This window comes from Aethalodelphis obliquidens, unplaced genomic scaffold (genome assembly GCF_003676395.1).
Source record: "Aethalodelphis obliquidens isolate GAN/ISIS:26980383/991018 unplaced genomic scaffold, ASM367639v1 scaffold35, whole genome shotgun sequence".
Classification (NCBI taxonomy): Eukaryota; Metazoa; Chordata; class Mammalia; order Artiodactyla; family Delphinidae; genus Aethalodelphis; species Aethalodelphis obliquidens.
In genome coordinates this window covers 6103647-6122950 of record NW_020837979.1, presented here as the reverse complement: position 1 = coordinate 6122950, position 19304 = coordinate 6103647, and the positions used below count along the sequence as shown (strand labels likewise).

At 45.5% G+C, this 19304-nt stretch overlaps 1 protein-coding gene across 1 annotated transcript in view; it reads right to left on the bottom strand.

The window, feature by feature from the left end:
• Window positions 1-2120: 2120 nt before the first annotated feature.
• Window positions 2121-19304, bottom strand: part of LONRF2 (LON peptidase N-terminal domain and ring finger 2) — a 37276-nt gene continuing 20092 nt past the window's right edge. The window contains exons 4-12 of the mRNA XM_027128816.1: window positions 17780-17941; window positions 17063-17264; window positions 15750-15849; window positions 15391-15505; window positions 14300-14421; window positions 12763-12921; window positions 8548-8710; window positions 7149-7298; window positions 2121-4674 (exon numbers count right to left, since the gene is read on the bottom strand). Of these exons, the coding sequence (XP_026984617.1) occupies window positions 4480-4674; window positions 7149-7298; window positions 8548-8710; window positions 12763-12921; window positions 14300-14421; window positions 15391-15505; window positions 15750-15849; window positions 17063-17264; window positions 17780-17941 (1368 nt within the window). The 3' untranslated portion in view covers window positions 2121-4479. The remainder of the gene's footprint in view (window positions 4675-7148; window positions 7299-8547; window positions 8711-12762; window positions 12922-14299; window positions 14422-15390; window positions 15506-15749; window positions 15850-17062; window positions 17265-17779; window positions 17942-19304) is intronic.

The window sequence follows — 19304 nt, the reverse complement described above, 5'->3', positions numbered from 1 at the left end:
AAGCCTGACTTTTGATTAGCAATGCTTCTGGACAAAGATCTTGTTAAAAAGGGGAAAATGTGAAAATTAATAAAGAAAATGTCAACCAACATCGGAAGTTGGGGAGGCCTGCAGAGGAAGCTCTCACACCCTGCCACTCATTGTCAATTACCTCAAGCAGGAAGAGACATCCCTTGCATCTCCACTACCCCAGCAGGAAGAGATTTTCTCCTCGCCTAGCAACAAGCCCGGCCAATGGAAAATGCTGCAAGTTAGCCAATGAGAAGCCGTCATCTCCCTGAACCCTTACTTTTCTCCAATCAACTTGCATTTTTCTTTTGCTAATGTACTCCTCATCCCACCCTCCTTTTTTATAAAAGCCTTCCATTTTGTATAACTCCCCAGGGTATCGCTCTGCCTGCTAGAGGAGATGCTGTCTGATCCATGAATCATTTAATAAAGCCAATTAGGTCTTCAAATTTACTCAGTTGAATTTTATTTTTTAATAGGACCCATTAATTACAGACATTCCCACATGCTAGGCAGTCACTCATATGATATGGGACCCAACCAGAAATAAACTTCCACCAAAAAACAAAAACAAAAACTCTGCCAGGTACAGCTGCACACCATTCTGCTCACTGTCAACCTTATTACTACTGAATTGGGAGCTTTCACTGGTTTGCAAACTCTTTAAGTAAGCCATCGTTTCAACCAAACATATCAAGTGCTGAAACCCACATCAACCCAACCGGGTATCCATTTAAAGCTGATATCAAATCCCACATCCTAGGCATCACCCTGGCTCAGAATCTCACTGTTCAGATGACATCTCAGACCACAAGTCTGCCACTGGAGACAACTTTACACCCTGGACGCTAAGACCTCTGCCCACGGACTGCCTTTCCTAAGGTACAAGTTGAACACAAGACATTTTTGCTTTTCTTCCTTCAAAATTATGCATTCTATTATGTTTCTCAGCTTGCTGTCTGCTTAGCTCATAATCCTGGTATATATATTCCTCACTCTCTGCCAACACACATAGCCCCCCACGCTCCCATGCCTAAAGGGAAATCTGGCAGATGTTACTATCAGTACCATTTGTACACCATTCCAAAAATTAATGGTGATTATTACTTTCCCCAGGAAGCACCTGTTGTCTTACCGAAGTCAACCCTTCAAGCCTCTAGGAGAGGACCGCTCACTCCCCATCGCCTTCTCCTACTACTGCCCTCCAGGTTTCCACCAGAACCTCCTGCCCTGTGTCTCTCCCCATAACCACTCCTTTCCCTCAGTTACACACACATACCACTGTGAAAATGCTTTAAAGAACTCTAACTCAGAATTGGAATTAGGAATCCACAAGATCACAGCTTGAACAGCACTGCAGGGAGAAGGAAGACTGCCCCCTTGGCCTGGCAACAGCAAGCTGCCCTCGCTTGCAGTCAATGAAAAGGTGCCACCACTGCAAACTCTCATTTTCCACTGATGAACTTTTGCTCAAAGCAACCTCTCCTGGGACTCCCCTTGTGGTCCACTGGGTAAGACTCCACACTCCCAATGCAGGGGCCCCGGGTTCGATCTCTGGTCGGGGAACTAGATCCCGCATGCATGCCACAACTAAGAGTTCACACGCCGCAACTAAGAGTCTGCATGCCACAATTAAGAAGTCCGCAGGCCTCAACTAAGAAGTCCGCATGCCGCAGTTAAAGATCCCGCATGACGCTAAGACCTAGCACAGCCATAAATAAATAGAATAGAATAGAATACTTCAAAAGAAAATTCCTCCCAACTTCCTCCTTTCCTCTATGAAAGAACACTCTCCTCCTTTGCTCTCCAAACTTGCCTGTGGTTCACCATAGTTTGCTGGTCCCGAATTGCAATTCCTCTGCTATTTATGAATAAGCTCAATTGTGCGGGCTGAACTGATTTTTTTTTTTTTTCCAAAAAGGTTGACACCACTAATCGCTAATATACTTTGCTAAATTACCAGATCATACCCTCCAATAGCACAACTGCTCGACCTGCCATCTTGACCCAAGAAATGCACCAAGATATTATTACCAGACTAATACTTTTAACACACTTTACAACTCTCCCAAGATATTACTAAAGAACCCCTCCCCCCCAAAATTCCAGATCTGTGATCTTGGCTAATGCCATATAAATGGGAAACTTAATTATGAGCCGGGCTCAAGGACTCCTTATACCTTCACCAGTGTTCCTCTGTGCTTTATTTTACTCTCATAAAAAATGCTTTCTATGCTGTTTAAGGTAACTTATGCCCTATTCTCTAAATGTCTCCATTGTCTCTGTTATCACCCCAAGTTTCCTTAATATGATGTCAAAACATCAGAGGACTAATTGTATTAATCATGTTTTTAAAAAATATTTTTATGATATTTTGACTTCTTGGGGGCCTCCCTGACAGGGGAGAGATGGCCCCTTCTGGGGTAGCCAATACTTAAGAGACAGCAAAGGGCTCACAAGGGAGCACGACTTTCATACAAAACCCAACAATCCAGCGCTCACACTCTGAGCCACCTCCTCTGACGGCTCTTACCCTCCAAGAGGCAATATTCCTCTGCCCGAATCACCCAGGGCCGGTACCAGACAACTAGAGACCACCCTGCAGCCCACAGCCCACCGACATTATACAAACGAGCCATGCCGTTTCCCCTTTCCTGCCAAAATACAATGCCCCATGCCTTCCCTTCACTGCTGTCTCTGCCTCCGGACGCTGGGTGCTTCCCCAAGTAGCCCCGAGTGCCGTGCCTCTCATTTCTAACAGAACTGCGAATAACAGTAAACTCTTCCTTCAATGGCATGGACCTCTCTGTATTGTTACTCAGTCACCGTTACACATTAAGACCCGGGCACAAATCAGAGGTACGGTTCCCAACGTGGCCAAGTACAATGGTGGCACTTTAACTTCTCCTTTATTTTATGCTGCTGAAATAGCCTAATATTTCAATATGCACTACTAGAATATACACCTAAGATCCACTACTAAAAGCTACTTTATAGGATCCAGCAGATGTTGGTAATTTTTTTTAGCAGTGGGTAAGTGACAGGTGAAGTTAACGTGAGCAACTGTAAGGGTGAAAAGACCTTCTAGGAGACTGAAGTCAACGGCTTAGACTTAAGCATCTAGGCCTAGTAGAGAGGAGGGGATACTTGGCAACATTCAGGGTTCAATTCTTCAATTCAGGGTTCGTTCAGGGTTCTTTCCCGTTGTGGAGCACAGGCTCTGGACGCGCAGGCTCAGAGGTCATGGCTCACGGGCCCAGCCGCTCTACGGCATGTGGAATCTTCCCAGACCGGGACACGAACCCCCGTCCCCTGCATCGGCAGGCGGACTCTCAACCACTGCGCCACCAGGGAAGCCCCACCACTGCTTTTTAATAGATAACATCTGGTCTGATCAATGTAAAACTTACTAAAAAAGAAAACAAATATAATTTTCAGGTTGGGGTTGGAGAAAAACTTGCTACATGCTTACATCCCATACCTGCCTCCCTCTCCTTGTATACTGTCCTGATGTGTTTTCCTGGCATAGGCAGATACCCATTTCATAGCAGCTTTTTAATGTCTTCATATATTAGTGGATGGATGGTGAACTCAAATTTACTGATGGGCCTAGTTTCTAATGCCAATCTGAGTAGAAAGATGACATTTCCTACATGCTTCACATCCACTGAATTAATGAGACAGGGTTGGTTTCAAGGGGTTCTTTGCACTCCTTTGGTTGTATTCTGAACATCCCAGTCCATGTACAGTTTTAGCTCCCTTTATTCATTCTTTGTTGTGTGTGTGTGTGTGTGTGTGTGTAAGTACATACCCTCAAATCAACTATACTGTTTTCAGATTTTTCTATATCCAAGGTACCCTTCTTGTATTTTGATATTAATTAAAACATGCAATTTACAACATCTGAACTACGGCAGGACACAAAACGCAGTTCTAACCCGTTCTGTACTACTCCTCGGGTAAGGACTAACTTCAGCCCTGCCGCTAGACAACTGTTTGATTCCTTCACAGACAACTTCACGGTGACACTCAAAGCCTAAGTGCGTTTTTGGTTAGCCTGTACTCTGAGAAATATACTTCCAGATAAAAATGTGATTTCCCTCCAAAGCATGATGGGAACACTTCACTGGGAAGGGAGTCTTCTTTCTTGCAAAACCTAAACCACCTGTCAATCATCTGGGTTGTCCCCTGTTGTGAGTGAACTACACACCGAAAACATCTGGTTCAGAGAGATTTTCTTAGGTTGTTTTCCAACCATGGGATCCATTCAAATTTCAGGCTAACCTTGTAGAGAGTCAGATGCCACCAGGCACAGACTTCCAACTTTTGAGTAGGGGTCAAGGTTTGCTAAGTGTTCCAATCTGTAACCCTATCAACAAGCATTTTACAAAGCACGATGGATGGATGTTACTCGTCTGTGCCTGGAACACATAAAAACACAAGGGCTTCCAGAAACCCTGAGAGAGAAAATCAATTATTTCTCTCCCGGCCGTTAACCAGCTCTTGCCGACTATTCATCTTACGCGTGATGATGGCTAATATTCGCCGAATGGCGAGCAGACGCTCCTTCAGCGAGATCATGCTGAGTATGGCCAGCTGAGCCTTCCGCTCCAACGGCAGCACTGCCAGGATCCACCAGGACCAGGCAGGACCACTAAGGTTACTCTGCAAAACAAAGGGAAGCACAAAATTAGCACCTACAATACAAGCCTGTTCCCCCCAAATGGTCTTTTGTTTACCCACAGACACGTGAACAAGAATTAAATGCCGTCTTCTCTTTGAGGTCTACCGCGCAATTCATTCAGTCCTCAAAACACAAAGCTTACTGTCACGTCACACACTGAAATGTGGGGACACTCACAAAAGGAAGAATGTGTCAAGAGAAGCATCTTCCACAGGGAAACGCTATGGATTAGTCACCCTTGTTCTCTCAAAGCTCTAGTTCAGAACATATGACCAGCCAGAAAAGGAGACTATAATTTTTACCTCTACCGTCCAATGTTCTGTTGCTGTTCTTTAAGTTTTAAGTATGTTATATACAGCACAATGTTTATAAAGCACACAGTAGGTGTGCAAGTTTGAGTGTTACAGTAAGATAAACCTTATAATACAGTCAGTGACAAATGTACCTCTATATGAAACATCTTTACATATGAGTTATTGTTAAATATATATATATAAGAAATTACTGTCAATTATATATTATTAATAGTTACTATTAATTATACATGTACATATATATGAACTAGTAAGCGACCTGAGAGCCTTTATTTCACATAACCAAGCAGGCACTTCTGGAATGAGCTCTAAGCAAAAGTTGATCACAAAGTTGTTCTCAATAGTCCTGGTACTGGAACCAAGGTATCCAAGGCGCCCGGCTTCTAATGTCTTGACTTCAGAATCCAAACTGGGAACCAGGGAGGGTGGCTCTAGCCTCACCAGAGCTCAGGAGTAACACAGAGGCCAAAGTACGCAGGGCAGCCCACGTCACTGTGCGGAAGGCACCCATCTCCTCTCCAAGGGAAGAAGGCCCAAGTGTTGGACAAAACAACCTTCTGTGTGATTCACACCCTCCCTTTCCCTCCTCATCTTACCGAGTGGGGAGAAACTGAGTAGCATGATTAATGGGAAGGGCCTGGGCATAAAAATATCTCCCACAAAGGACCTAAAATCCTCTGTGGCAGGAAGACTAATGGTCTCCCGAAGGTGTTGACCCCCCAGTTCCTGAAGCCCGTGGCTACGGCAGCTTACACGGCAGAAGGGACACTGCGGATGTGAGTGAGTCAGGGACCTGCAGATGGAGCGCTTATGCTGGATCTCCCCCACCTCAGTGGGCTCAGCCTCATCGCAAGGGTCTTTCCAGCAGGGAGCTGTTCTGGGCTGTGATCAGGGGCAGATGAGTCTACGGAAGAGGGGTCAGAGGTGCAAGCTGCCGGCCTGGAAGACGGACAAACGGGTGAGAGGCAAGGAACACCGCAAGCCTTTCGAGGCCAGAAAAGGCCAGGAAATGGATTCTCCTTTAGAGCCTCCAAGAAGGAAGAAAGTCTTGCCATCACCTTGGTCATAGCCCGGTGAGACCCGTGTCGGATCTCTGACCTCCAGAACTGTACAATAATAAATTTCTGTTGTTTTTAAGCCACTCCCATCATGCAATGTGTTACAATTAGAGATTAATTGGGGTTAATAAGCAAAAACTCCTAGAAAAAAGAATGATTCATACCTCAATCAAGTTAGTCTAATCACCTTGCTTTCTGAATCCAGGCTACAGAACAGAGGAGGAGGGGTTATAACAGAGTGGAGGGTGAGAAAGGACTCGGAGGTGAGCTGAGGCTGAAAGCACTGTCTTGGGTTTGGAAAAGACAGAACTCAAGTGGGGGTAAAAGACAGAAGGCCCCAAGAGACAGAAAAAGAACATAAAAATGGATGGAAAAGATACAAAAGACATTTCATCTGACCGTAAACCTGCTGAGACCTGGCCCTGCCCCCCTTTCTCCAGGATAGGTGAGCGGGCACAGTAGGACGAACTATACACTCTCAGTCACAAGCGCACAGCATCCCCACCTGGGCCACCCAAATGCGGAGAAGTGGAGTCATCTGCACTTACAAATGCTTCACAGACCTGAAACCCGTTCATCACTTAAAGAACCAGTGTCACTGAGAGCAGTCCTGGGAGCAGGGAGAAAGCCCACGATGATGGGATCGAGGGCTAGGAAAGTTTCCGATTTAACGAGAGTTGGGGATTTTCTCTTCATTTATCCAACGCCTGTTCATTGGGTGCAGGGCAATCTTACATGCAAAACATAAAGTGTTCCTGCCAATATACTAAAATGACTACTAAATCTTCCCATGTTGGTGGGAGAAGCACAAAAGCTGACAGTCGATCGGAATAAACTGATTTCTGAGAGAAAAGAAATTACCTTCATGTAGTATTCATCAGAAAGCATGTATCGCTTTGCTCCAAAAGGCACACGCTACTATACCAGGGGCTTCTTTGGGCTGCTGATAAATGAACTGGTTCATAAGCGACCATAATGGAATAAACAGCATAGCAGGTACTGCCAAGTTTTCCCCAGCATAATGTGTCTTAGCACATTACGGCAGGAAATAACAGCATGACAAAAGAAGAAAGGACAGGATACCTGAGGCTCAGGTTCTCTGTCGGGCATTAACCCAAAGTGGCTTAAGATCTGTTCTCTCATGTGATCCTGAAGTGAAGCAAACCAGGACACAGACTGCTGATAAACGGACTCATGCAGGGCGGTGAGCTCTTCATACTCTGCACCTTCCACCTGAGCAAGGAGAAGAGACCTTTTCAACAGTTCATTATCACACGCGTGCCCATCACACAGTGATTGCGGCCACGTCTGCTGAGCGGATTCCTGGCATCTAACACTTCAGTAATTCATCAGTGTTTTATAAACAAGAAAAATGCTCAACATAGAAATCTTCACTTTTTTTACACAGTGGAGCTCTGTCTACCCTGTCTGTCTGTCCATTTGTAACATCCAGATGTTTCTCTTAATATAAGCACGGACCCGATGTTATCATGAATCATTTTTAATGAGTACCTGCAATCCTATATCAGAGCTGTGCCATGATTTACTCAACCATTCACGTAAGATACATTTTAAAATAATACAAGTAATATACGTATTTACACAAAAGTGGTTTTGCGTGTGTGTGTGAGAGAAGGGGCTGTCATTTCCTCAGGATAGTTTCTCAGCAGCAGAATTACCAAGTCAAAGAGTTATAACATTTTAAAACTTGTATTCCACGTCACCACATTATATTCCAATAGACATGTTACAGCGACAGTGCATTCACGGCCTGAGCCTGATGCCAGGGGGAGGCCCTTAGGCTTCAGACGGATGCGCCCTGCTGCCCGGGGCCCCTCTCACTGCCCAGCAAGGCTCAGTCCTAGGTAGGGACACCTAGGAACAGGTGAGCAGGAACAGCTCTGGGCTGAGGACCAGGGGACCCAGGTTTGTTCTGGCTCCATCATTGCCTCTTGTGTGGAAGCTTCGGCCAGTTGCTCAGCTGCTTTAGGAGAGAATTTTCCCATCTGTAAAATGGGAATAAAGTACTAAGGTCCTTCCTGATTGTAAAACGACAGCATTTATGAAAATTGAGGTAAACTGAGGAATCAGATTATAACACACGTGACCATTCTCAATTTGATTTATATAATACAAATCAAATATTCATATGTAGTGGAGAGTTTTCTTTTAAAAAAAACCAAAATTATTTCATATGGTAGCTATTTAAGCTACCATTTTAAAATCTATACATACACCCCCAAAAGTCATCATCCACAATGATAGTCAATAAACCCTCTCATCAGAGCTGTTATCAGCATAGAAGAGGAACCCTGAGAGCCACCGCACTCGGTCTTCTTCACGCTCAGCTCCCTGGGCCCAAGACCTCAGAGCTCACCTCGCTGCACTCTGCCCCCTGCCCCACAAGGCCCGGTGCCCACAGATGACCAGAAGCAGCGGCTGGCAAGGGGACAGAGCTGGCACCGTGGGTGTGACTACTCACCTTTTCATCTTCCAGATACTCAATATCTGCCGTGTTGTAGCCGTCTCTGTGACGGTGGCTCAAAACCCGGAAGCGGCTAATCCCGACGGCATCCACGACGGAGCTGCCGTCGGGGAACGTCCTGACGTCCTTGATCTCCAGCATGCAGCCGTACTCTGAGATCCTGGCAGGACAGGCGGGAGAAACAACCCTGACTTTAAAAATGCAGGAGGGTCTTCAGTTCTCCCCAGATGCAATCCTGGGTCTTAAAGGAATAAAAAGCCAAATGAAACAGACAGCATCTCCATGCCAGAGCAGCAAGGTTATTTCCTCCAAGAGACCAGCAGCCGATGAGAAACACACTGATGTGCGACGTGGCAAGAGAAGGGCCGGCGGGGACGGGGTACTTGTGCCTCAGCCCTTCTAACCAGTGGGGTGGGGACAGGTGGACCTGAAATGTGGCCCCCCAGCCCCCTTGGCCGGGGCACTAGAGCACTGTCCCCACCCCCCGCCCCTCAGACTCTGCTCCCCTCCCCCATGCTGTTTCCGTCCCCAACAAACTGCCGCAGAAAGGCATCTACAAGCACCGTCTTCGGGACTTCCCTGGTGGCGCAGTAGCTGAGAATCCGCCTGCCAATGCAGGGAGCACGGGTTCAGGCCCTGGTCCGGGAAGATCCCACATGCCGTGGAGCAACTAAGCCCGTGCGCCACAACTACTGAGCCTGTGCTCTAGAGCCCGTGAGCCACAACTACTGAGCCCACGTGCCACAACTACTGAAGCCCGTGTGCCTAGAGCCCACACTCCACAGAAGCCACCGCGATGAGAAGCCCACGCACCGCAACGAAGAGTGGGCCCCGCTCTCTGCAACTAGAGAAAGCCCACATGCCGCAATGAAGACCCAACACAGCCAAAAATAAATAAATAAATAATTTTTTTAAAAAAGCACTGTCTTCATCTCCCTGTCTCCCCATCACACCTCAAGACCCCGCTGTTCTACCGACACGAGCCCAGTGGAGTCACACGTGAGGCTGGCACACCCCAGCTGACCTGTTGCTGACCCAGCACTCTCGCCCTCCCTGACCGGTCCCTCCCTTCACCACCTGCATCCTCCACGTGTCCCCAACACACTGGGGCTGCCCGGGACACTGTATCCTCACTCCAAAGCTCTCCCGCGTGACCCTACCCACAGTCACGGTTCCCACTGTCCCCCACATCCTGATGGTATCGATCATGCCTACGATGCGTCAAGCATTACACAGAGCAATTTATCATACGTATTCATCCAAGCCTCACAGAAACATGGAGGCTCAGAAAAATTAAACTGATCTAGGGCCACAGGAAGATTCAGAGCCGAGATCTGAACCCAAGGGGATCTGATGCTAAAGTGGATGAACAACTGCACTACACACCTCCGAACTAACGCTGAGGGAGGACTCCCAAGTTACACACCTGCATAGAGTTATCACACCTCTGCCTGGATCACCAATAAAGCGCCCTCCTTCCTAAGGGTCTGTCTTACCCACAGCTGCAGTGCGCATGCAGCCGCCTGAAGAGCCCCTTCAAAGGAGGCCTCGGTGCCCCAGCTCACGTCAGCTCTTCCAAAGTCCGTCTCAGCCACAAAACCTGTTCCTGTGATAAACATCTCACCTGGTCTGTGGCCAGGAACTTGGCTGCCAACTCTGCAGCATCCAGGGGATCGAGGCTCTCATGTTTGCCCACGAGGCCATTAGAAATTTGTCCAAAAAATCAGCTGAATTCTCCCCCTCTCCTGGGCTTGGCCATGGGTGAGCCAGGGCTCCTGTCTGCTCTCTCCCTGGAGGACCTGTCTCTCCTCGGTTACCCTGAGCAACCTGCCCTTTGATGGGTTCAGGAAACAGGTTCAGTAGCTTATCTGTAGTAAATCTTTTCTGAATGTTCCATATTCCCAGTGGAAGTGGAACTTATGAAACTGTTTTTTCACTTTGCTTATGCTGACTGTGATGAATCAACTCTTAATAATTCAAACGTATTCATCTCTTTCTCTACGCTAATGCGCTCGGCATGTTGCGTAAGAAAAGACTCTCTCCCTGTTGCCAATTGTAAAGATAGTCCCCAATATTCTCTCTTAAATGTTTTAATATTTTGTTTTTCACATCTCACATCTCACATTGGGAATGTAAACGTGCTACTTTTTGTGTATAGTATAAGGCAGAGAAAAGATTTTTTTTTCCCATTTGGACTACCCCCTAATTGTCTGAGTATCTTTTATTGAGGAGTTTTGCCTTTTCTCACAAAATTACATACAAATTTGGAGTCCAGATATGAGTGGATCTGCTTATCTCTATAGTCTGTTTCAATGGTCTACTTACTTGGACTTGTAAGTTTATTGCAGGGATGTTCTCCCATCTTTCTCAGCTGGTTTTTCAAAACTACCAGGTCTTGGTCTTTAACATAATGATTCTAAAATCAGCTTGAGCAATTCCACGGAAAACCCTCTTGTGATGCTGAGCAGATCTACTTTGGATTTATAGGCCAACCGGGGTAAAAAGAACATCTCTCAGCCGTAAAAAGAAACAAAATTGAGGTATCTGTAGTGAGGTGGATGGACCTAGAGTCTGTCATACAGAGTGAAGTAAGTCAGGAAGAGAAAGACAAATACCGTATGCTAACACATATATATGGAATCTAAGGGAAAAAAAGTCATGAAGAACCTAGGGGTAAGACAGGAATAAAGACACAGACCTACTAGAGAACGGACTTGAGGATATGGGGAGGGGGAAGGGTAAGCTGGGACAAAGTGAGAGAGTGGCGTGGACATATAGACACTACCAAACGTAAGGCAGATAGCTAGTGGGAAGCAGCCGCAGAGCACAGGGAGATCAGCTCGGTGCTCTGTGACCACCTAGAGGGGTAGGATAGGGAGGGTGGGAGGGAGGGAGACGTAAGAGGGAAGAGATATGGGAACATATGTATATGTATAACTGATTCACTTTGTTATAAAGCAGAAACTAACACACCATTGTAAAGCAATTATACTCCAATAAAGATAAAAAAAAAAACATCTCTCTATGACACTGAGTCTATGTACCCATGATCACAGTATCTCTGTCCATTCTTGAATATCTTTCAATAAAGTTGTAGAATTTTCTCCATAAATGTTCTACATACATCTTTAGAAAGATATGTTCCTAGGTATATACGGTGGAAACTAGCAGATAGCCCTAAACATCAATTCTCCCCTAACTCCTGGGCAACTGGATGGACTACATTTCCCAGCCTCCTCTGCTGGAGGTGTGAGCAGCAGTGACTGCTATGGGCCCCTTTTCTCCAGGATCCCCTACAAGCACCAGGGCCTCTTCCACCAGCTAGAACTTGGATGTAATGACCTCATCAGGACCATGCAGTAACGACAAAGCCCTAGAGGATCAGGAAGCCAGGACGTGGGCAGGACTCAGGGTCCCCAGAGCAGTCTTTGGAGGGGAGCTGCCTGCTGATTTGGAACATCTTCCCTAGAAAAATGATGCAAAACAAAAAGAGATAGAAAACCAAGCAGGGCTTCCCTGGTGGCACAGTGGTTGAGAATCTGCCTGCTAATGCAGGGGACACAGGTTCGAGCCCTGGTCTGGGAGGATTCCACATGCCACGGAGCAACTAGGCCCATGAGCCACAACTACAGAGCCTGCACGTCTGGAGCCTGTGCTCCGCGACAAGAGAGGCCGCGACAGTCAGAGGCCCGTGCACCGCAATGAAGAGTGGCCCCCGCTCGCCACAACTAGAGAAAGGCCTCGCACAGAAACGAAGACCCAACACAGCCAAAATAAATTAATTTAAAAAACAAAAAAAACCCAAGCACCATGGGTTTTTATAAGACTGAAAGTTTTCTGGCTGTGTGGATAAAGGTTTCGTGGAGGATGTAACAATTTTTTTAGACCTAAAATGTTGGACCAGATTTGTTTGTATAATGGTGAGCTAGAAGAGAAGTACAGACAGAGGGAAGCATGGAGGCATGAAAACATGAACTTTTTTTAGAGGAGGGCGAATAATGTGGCGATGGACTAGTAGGTATGATGTTCCAAAGGAAGGAATAGGAGATGAGGCTAGAAACGAAGGGTGGGACCACATCATGGATGGCCCTGAACTTATACTTTGTTACGTAACAGGAGACACTAGAGGTTTTCAACATCACCTTAAGCTGTTCTTCAAGACAAATGATACACTTAATTAGAACCCTTTCTTTGAACACTGGTAATTCTTACCCTGCGTGCTCTGCAGATAAACACATGCCAAACCGTTTGGTGCCAGTTTCCACGCATCTTCTTATCATAAGCCGATAGCGGGGCTCAAAGACGTGGAGCGGACAGGACACGGTGGGGAAGGCCATGGCACACACGAAGATGGGCACATCCCTGGTCAGACTGCGGGGTGAGGGAAATGTGAACTTAGAGGTGGAGCTGTTAGAAACAGAAGGGAGTGAGAGTCGCTGTGAAACAGCAGAAGCTAGGCAACCTCAGCTCTCTCACTTACAAACCCCTCAGGTTTGCCTCACGCTGAGGTGGGAAAAGAAAGCCAAGGGCCACAGCTTGAGAAAGTTCTCAGCTGAGCCACGTTCCCTGCCAAGCCCTCTTATTTAATCTGAGGAGACCACGCTTATGATCACTATAAAAACATTCTGATGACCTTGGAGACACTGTGCTACGTGAAATAAGTCAGACAGAGAAAGACAAATACCACTGTAGGGGCTCAATTATATGTGGAATCTAAAAATAAACAAAACCAAGCTCACAGATACAGAGAACAGACAGGGTTACCAGAGGAGGGGGCAGGTGAAATGGGTGAAGGGGGTCAAACAGCACAAGGTTCCAGTCATGAAATAAATAAGTCCTAGGGATGTAAGGTGCAGCATGGTGACTATCGTTAGTAACACTGTGCTGCGTATTTAAAAGTTGCTAAGGGCTTCCCTGGTGGCGCAGGGGTTGAGAGTCCGCCTGCCGATGCAGGGGACGCAGGTTCGTGCCCCGGTCCGGGAAGATCCCACATGCCACGGAGCAGCTGGGCCTGTGAGCCGTGGCCGCTGAGCCTGCGCATCCAGAGCCTGTGCTCCGCAACGGGAGAGGCCACAGCAGTGAGAGGCCCGCGTACCGCAAAGAAAAAAAAAAAAGTTCCTAAGAGAGTAGATCTTCAAAAGCCCTCATCACAAGAAAAAAATTTTTGTAACTATGTCTGGAGACATGTTAACTAGACGTGTTGTGGTGATCATTTCACAACATACACAAATATCAACTCATTACGTTGTACACCTGAAGCTAATACAATGTGAGATGTCAATTATATCTCAAGAAAAGTAAATAAGAAAAAAATTCTGATGAAAGCCGTCAAAGGTAATGAGTTCTAAATAAAAAAAGAGTAGAAGAATGATAAGGTCTCAATACTTACGGGTCACTACAACACGACATTTTAATCACTTTAAAAGAGAAAAAATAACTGTCAAGCCTATTTTCAGTGGTAATCCCTTTTTCCCTTCTATGTCCTGTGCCTTTTCAATTCTGAAAAATTCAGCATTGCTTATTTAGATACAAAAAACAACCATATAATATTGTCAAAACACACTTTTGAAATATTTCTTACAAACTTTTTCAATTAAATTCATATAAACTCTTTGCAATTAATTTTTTTGGAGGCTAATTTCTCTGCCAAAGGCAGGGGGAAAAAAAATGAGATAAAGTCGTGAAATTAACAAGGATTTTCTTCTTTAGCCTGAACTCAACACCAAGCACCTGGAGCACAGAGACTTACTTTGAAAGCTCCATCATTTCTTCATCATAAATTCTCTTTCTGTCAGACAGTTCGTCTGACAAATATCGAAATATTAATTCTTCAGCCAGAGTAGTTATATGAAAATTTCTGCTTGCCAACAACTGGAACAAAAGAAAAAGTTAAATAATACCACATGGTAATTAATTCTTAAGGACAAAGAGCTCTCTTCCCAGTCAAGGGTCAACAAGGAGGTGGGGGGAGGGGAGTCGTCTCAGAAGATGAAAGGGACTGAGGTGAGAGCAGGGGAGTCAGCCCTGAGAGGGAGAGAAGGGGAGGGGGAGGGGAGGGGGAGGGGAAGTACCCGGACGCCCCCCACTCCATGAGAGAAGCAAAGAAAGGGTTCCCTTGGAGCAAGGAAGAGGCAATTCCCATTTTGCTGGTGTATACCCTTTCCATGAGTATCATAATGTCAGGGAGGGTGAGTAGCAGGTGGTGGGAGAGAAGAGAGATGAAAGAACCACCTGGAGAGTGAAAAGCTGAGGCTACCAGAGAAGCACAGTAAGGATGACTAATAAGGACTTCCCTGGTGGCGCAATGTCTAAGAATCCGCCTGCCAATACGGGTTCGAGCCCTGGTCCGGGAAGATCCCACATGCCGCGGAGCAGCTAAGCCCGTGCATCACAACTACTGAAGCCCGTGTGCCTAGAGCCCGTGCTCCGCAACAAGAGACGCCACCGCAATAAGAAGCCCGTGCACCACCACCACAACGAAGAGTAGCCCCTGCTCACCACAACTAGAGAAAGCCTGTGCTCAGCAACAAAGACCCAATGCAGCCCAAAACAAATAAATGAATAAGTAAATTTATAAAAAAAAAAAATGACTAATAAGGTTTTGGGTCTCAGATTTAAGATTATGAATTTAAAGTGAAATTTAATCTTCCCTATTTTGTGGGTTTACTCTGGCACTGTGATGCTACTTATACAGACGCACACAAAAGGCAAAGAGTTGACTTGACCTGGACTGGGAAAGGGCATTGAGGGTCTGAGGAATTAAAGCTGGATGTGAAGGGGAAGTAGGTTGAGACCGAATAAAAAAGTGCTAGGAATTGTCAGTTCCCAAGAAATACTTACTTCTGAGAGTTTTTCTTTGCACAAAGGACAATGTGGGGCATGGTCCAGGCAGCGCTCGAGGCATTTTAGGCAAAACATGTGTCCACAGGGCGTAGTGACAGGCTCAAAGAGCAACCTGGAGAAGACATCTGGGTTTTCAGCAAGAAATGTCCAGCAGATGTTTTCAAATAACCTTTTTATAAGAAATCACTTATATCCATTTTCCATTTACAACTTCCTTAATCTTATTTTTAGAAAATAAATCAATTGTTATTGAGATATACGTAATTTCTCTAACAATAAAAAGCCCGTTATGTTTGGGATACAAAATTCAGAAAGGCTGAATTCTTCACAGTTGCGTAGATTCTATGTCATCCTACCTCATGCAAAGGGCACACTCAAAATCAGCCACATCTATCAGGAGCTCTGCACTTTCTCCTACGTTAGAGCTCACGTTCCTTTGGGGTGAGGAATCAGCCTCTGAAAAAGTTAAATGCTATAATTAACACTTCCACATCTGGGTAAGAGCATGTGATAACTGTATTTCCTCTGGGTAAAGTATGTTACACCAATGTAACAAACCATGCTGGATGGGATTAGCAGTCCAGCTGTCCCTCCGTATCGCCGTGGGGACTGGCTCCAGGATCCCCACAGATACCAAGACCCCTGACGCTGCAGTCCCTTATGTAAAATGGTGTGGTATTTGCATATAACCTAAGCACATCTCCCCACGTACAGGCATCGCCCAGAGATATTGCAGGGTCAGTTCCAGTACACTGAAATCAAGTGAATATTGCAATAAGCTGCATCACACAATTTTTTTTTTTGGTTTCTCAGTGCATATAAAAGTTATGTTTATGCTATACTGTAGTCCATTAAGTGTGCAACAGCATTATGTCTAAAACAAATGTACATGCGTTAATTGAAAATAATTTATCGCCAAATGTGCTAACCATCTTCTGACAACACAGGTTTGCCACAAACCTTCAATTTGTTAAAAAAAAAAAAAAAATCTGCAAAGCACAATAAAACGAGGTGTGCCTGTGCGTTAAATCATCTCTAGGTTACTTATAACACTTATAGTAACATATGTAAATGCTATGTGTTGATGACTCATCCCTACACAGGGCAAAAGAAAGTTTTGCTTTTGGACTTTCTGGAATTTTTTTTTTCTGAATATTTTTGATCCGTGGTTGGTTGAATCCGCAGATACTGAGGGCTGACTGTATACAGCCATAATTTAACTGTAAAGCATGAATAAAAGTGAAAGTTATACCTAAATTTTCTCTGTTATTTTTGACTATGAAGTCCTTGTAGGGGTAAACATTTAAACTGTCCTACAATCTTGAAGGTGATATGTTCATTTCATTACCAATTTTAAACCACCTATATAAAATGTTTCTAAAGTATACTGAGTATCAGCCAACATTCTATCACTCTAGGGTCACACACGCAGTGACAAAATAGCCTTACTGGGCTTCCCTGGTGGTGCAGTGGTTGGGAGTCCGCCTGCCGATGCAGGGGACGCGGGTTCGTGCCCTGGTCCGGGAAGATCCCACATGCCGCGGAGCGGCTGGGCCCGTGAGCCATGGCCGCTGAGCCTGCACGTCCGGAGCCTGTGCTCCACAACGGGAGAGGCCACAACGGTGAGAGGCCCACGTACCGCCAAAAAAAAAAAAGTAGCCTTACTGACCTTTCTTGGGAATTTTTCCAGGGCCGTTCACATCGTGCGCATCCTCCAAATCATTCGGAAACTGTCTCTTTAAACCAGTGCTCAGCGCCGCTGGAAGAAAACTTTCTAACACTTCCTTATCCTCCTCAGAGTGTAGGCCCAGTATAAAATATAACACCGAAGAATTGGTATTTCTAAATACATCCTGTTTCTCAGATGGATTCTGGTTAAGTAGGAAAAGAGAATCCTGAATCTTAAAGAAATCATAGCATCAGAGAAAAAAAAATCATGCAGTAGCCTTTCTTAGAAATCTCTGGAAAAAAAGAGAGCATATACTCTTCCCTCATAACTGGTTTCATCTATTAACTTCTAAGATGAACTTTACACTTTTCATCGTAAAATATAAGGATAATTTCTTCCGGAAACAGATCAACTGAACACCAATCTTCATACATTCAAACCATCCCTCTGCTCTTTTTTCTCCAAGACAAAATAATATCAAGTCTCCTGATGTTGTGAGTTGTTTGGAGATGTTCTAAAAGTTTCTTTCAATCTTCAGTGATTTTCATTACTTCCATCAAATTCCTTTAAAAGTGTCAATTCTCAGGCTGAGAAGCCAGAACTGGTCTTAAGAAGTACTTGTAGCTAACGTAACGCAACCGTGTGAGTAACTTGTAAATGTTCAAAATTACATAAAGCTTAAGCAACATAATATTGACAAACACGTGCACTTCCCACCTTAGAACTCCCTGCACTGCCACCTCCCTCCACAGGAGGCTGGCTGTTTATGTGGTTCTGACACTGCGCCGTTAATCTTGTGTTCAACATTCTGCTTTGGATGGAAGATGTTAAATTCTGAGGCACGTTTTCTGAAGCAGGGAAAAACACCTCACACATTACCTGTAAAATTGCCAAGATGGAAAAATATATATTTTAAGACACTTTTGAAAAATACATCACATACCTGAAAGACTCAGAGGAAACTCTGAAGCCAAACAGGCCTAAGACATTGACAAAAATAACTACCCTATTCCAACTGCCAATGTTTTAAAAATTCAAGTGTGTCTGAAACCACAGTCAACATCTTAAGCATCTGAGCCCCCAGTTCCTGTCCATCTTACTCGTACCAATTACAAAATACGACCATTACAGTCTCTTTGAGTTTGGTCCTTACACACCTGCTACAGAAAATCTCCCCTAAATGTCTCAGGGGTAAGAGAGAAACGTGGGGTGTATCGGTTGCAGGGGGTCCCAGACTGTACCTGAGCTGTGATGACCCACAGGATTAAGATAGTTCTAGAGGGCTGCTTAATTTACAAGAGAACCGGAAGAGTCAACCAGTACGAACTTTAAAGGAAGAGAAGGTGAAGGGACACAGTTCTGGTTCACCAGCTTTTGGTGGTGGTGGGAAGTGCTGGCCAGTCCCTCGATGGTCCTGCAGAAACTCATGGACTCAGCTGAATCCGAGGGCTTAAGAGAGGCGTAGAGGAGTCACTGAAACCTCAACGAAGAATGCAGCCACTGCGCTGCAGGTGACAGATGAGCGCACCAGAACCCACGACCTCTGCGGCAGTGAGGGTCAGCACCTCAGCAGGGACGGCAGTGTCCTCGGCACTGGCCCTGAGGGGTCAGCAGAGCTGCAGGAGGCTGCCAGGGAGGGTACCACATCTCATGGGCATCAGGAGGCTGGCACTGTTTGGCACTGTCCGTGACAGAAGATACCTAGCACCTGTACCATGCTGGAGGAAAAAACATCATGTCTGCATGCAAAAGCGCCAGACGGGCAAGAATCCACGAGACCTGAAACCTGGTCCTGGGACCTTCCTGAATCTGCTTAACGTCGCTGAGCTCGGGCTCAACTTCTCGTGATGCTGTTGTGAGGATCAGTTGGGGTAACACATGTTTGACGATTCTTGTGAAAGTTGCAGGTGAGACAAAGCAGGCAGGAATCGTTCAAAACAGCCAGCTCAAGATTCAATATTATTTTGACAAGTGGAAACAGTGATCAAAACCAATGAGTGACAACTTAACAGGACCAACAAAGACCAGTCAACTACACAAGAATAGGATAAAAAATAGTGCCAGGAAGTTCTCATTACAAAAGAAACATCTGGCTCTTCTGGCCAATTACAGTTCTAACAGAAGCCAACAGTGTGATGGGAGGCTAAAAATAAACTCCCAGTGAACACAGGGAAGATACACGTTCACCGCCTGCAGCCACTGCATATAGGGGCTAAAGTTCGGGGTATACAGCAAGGCAGCC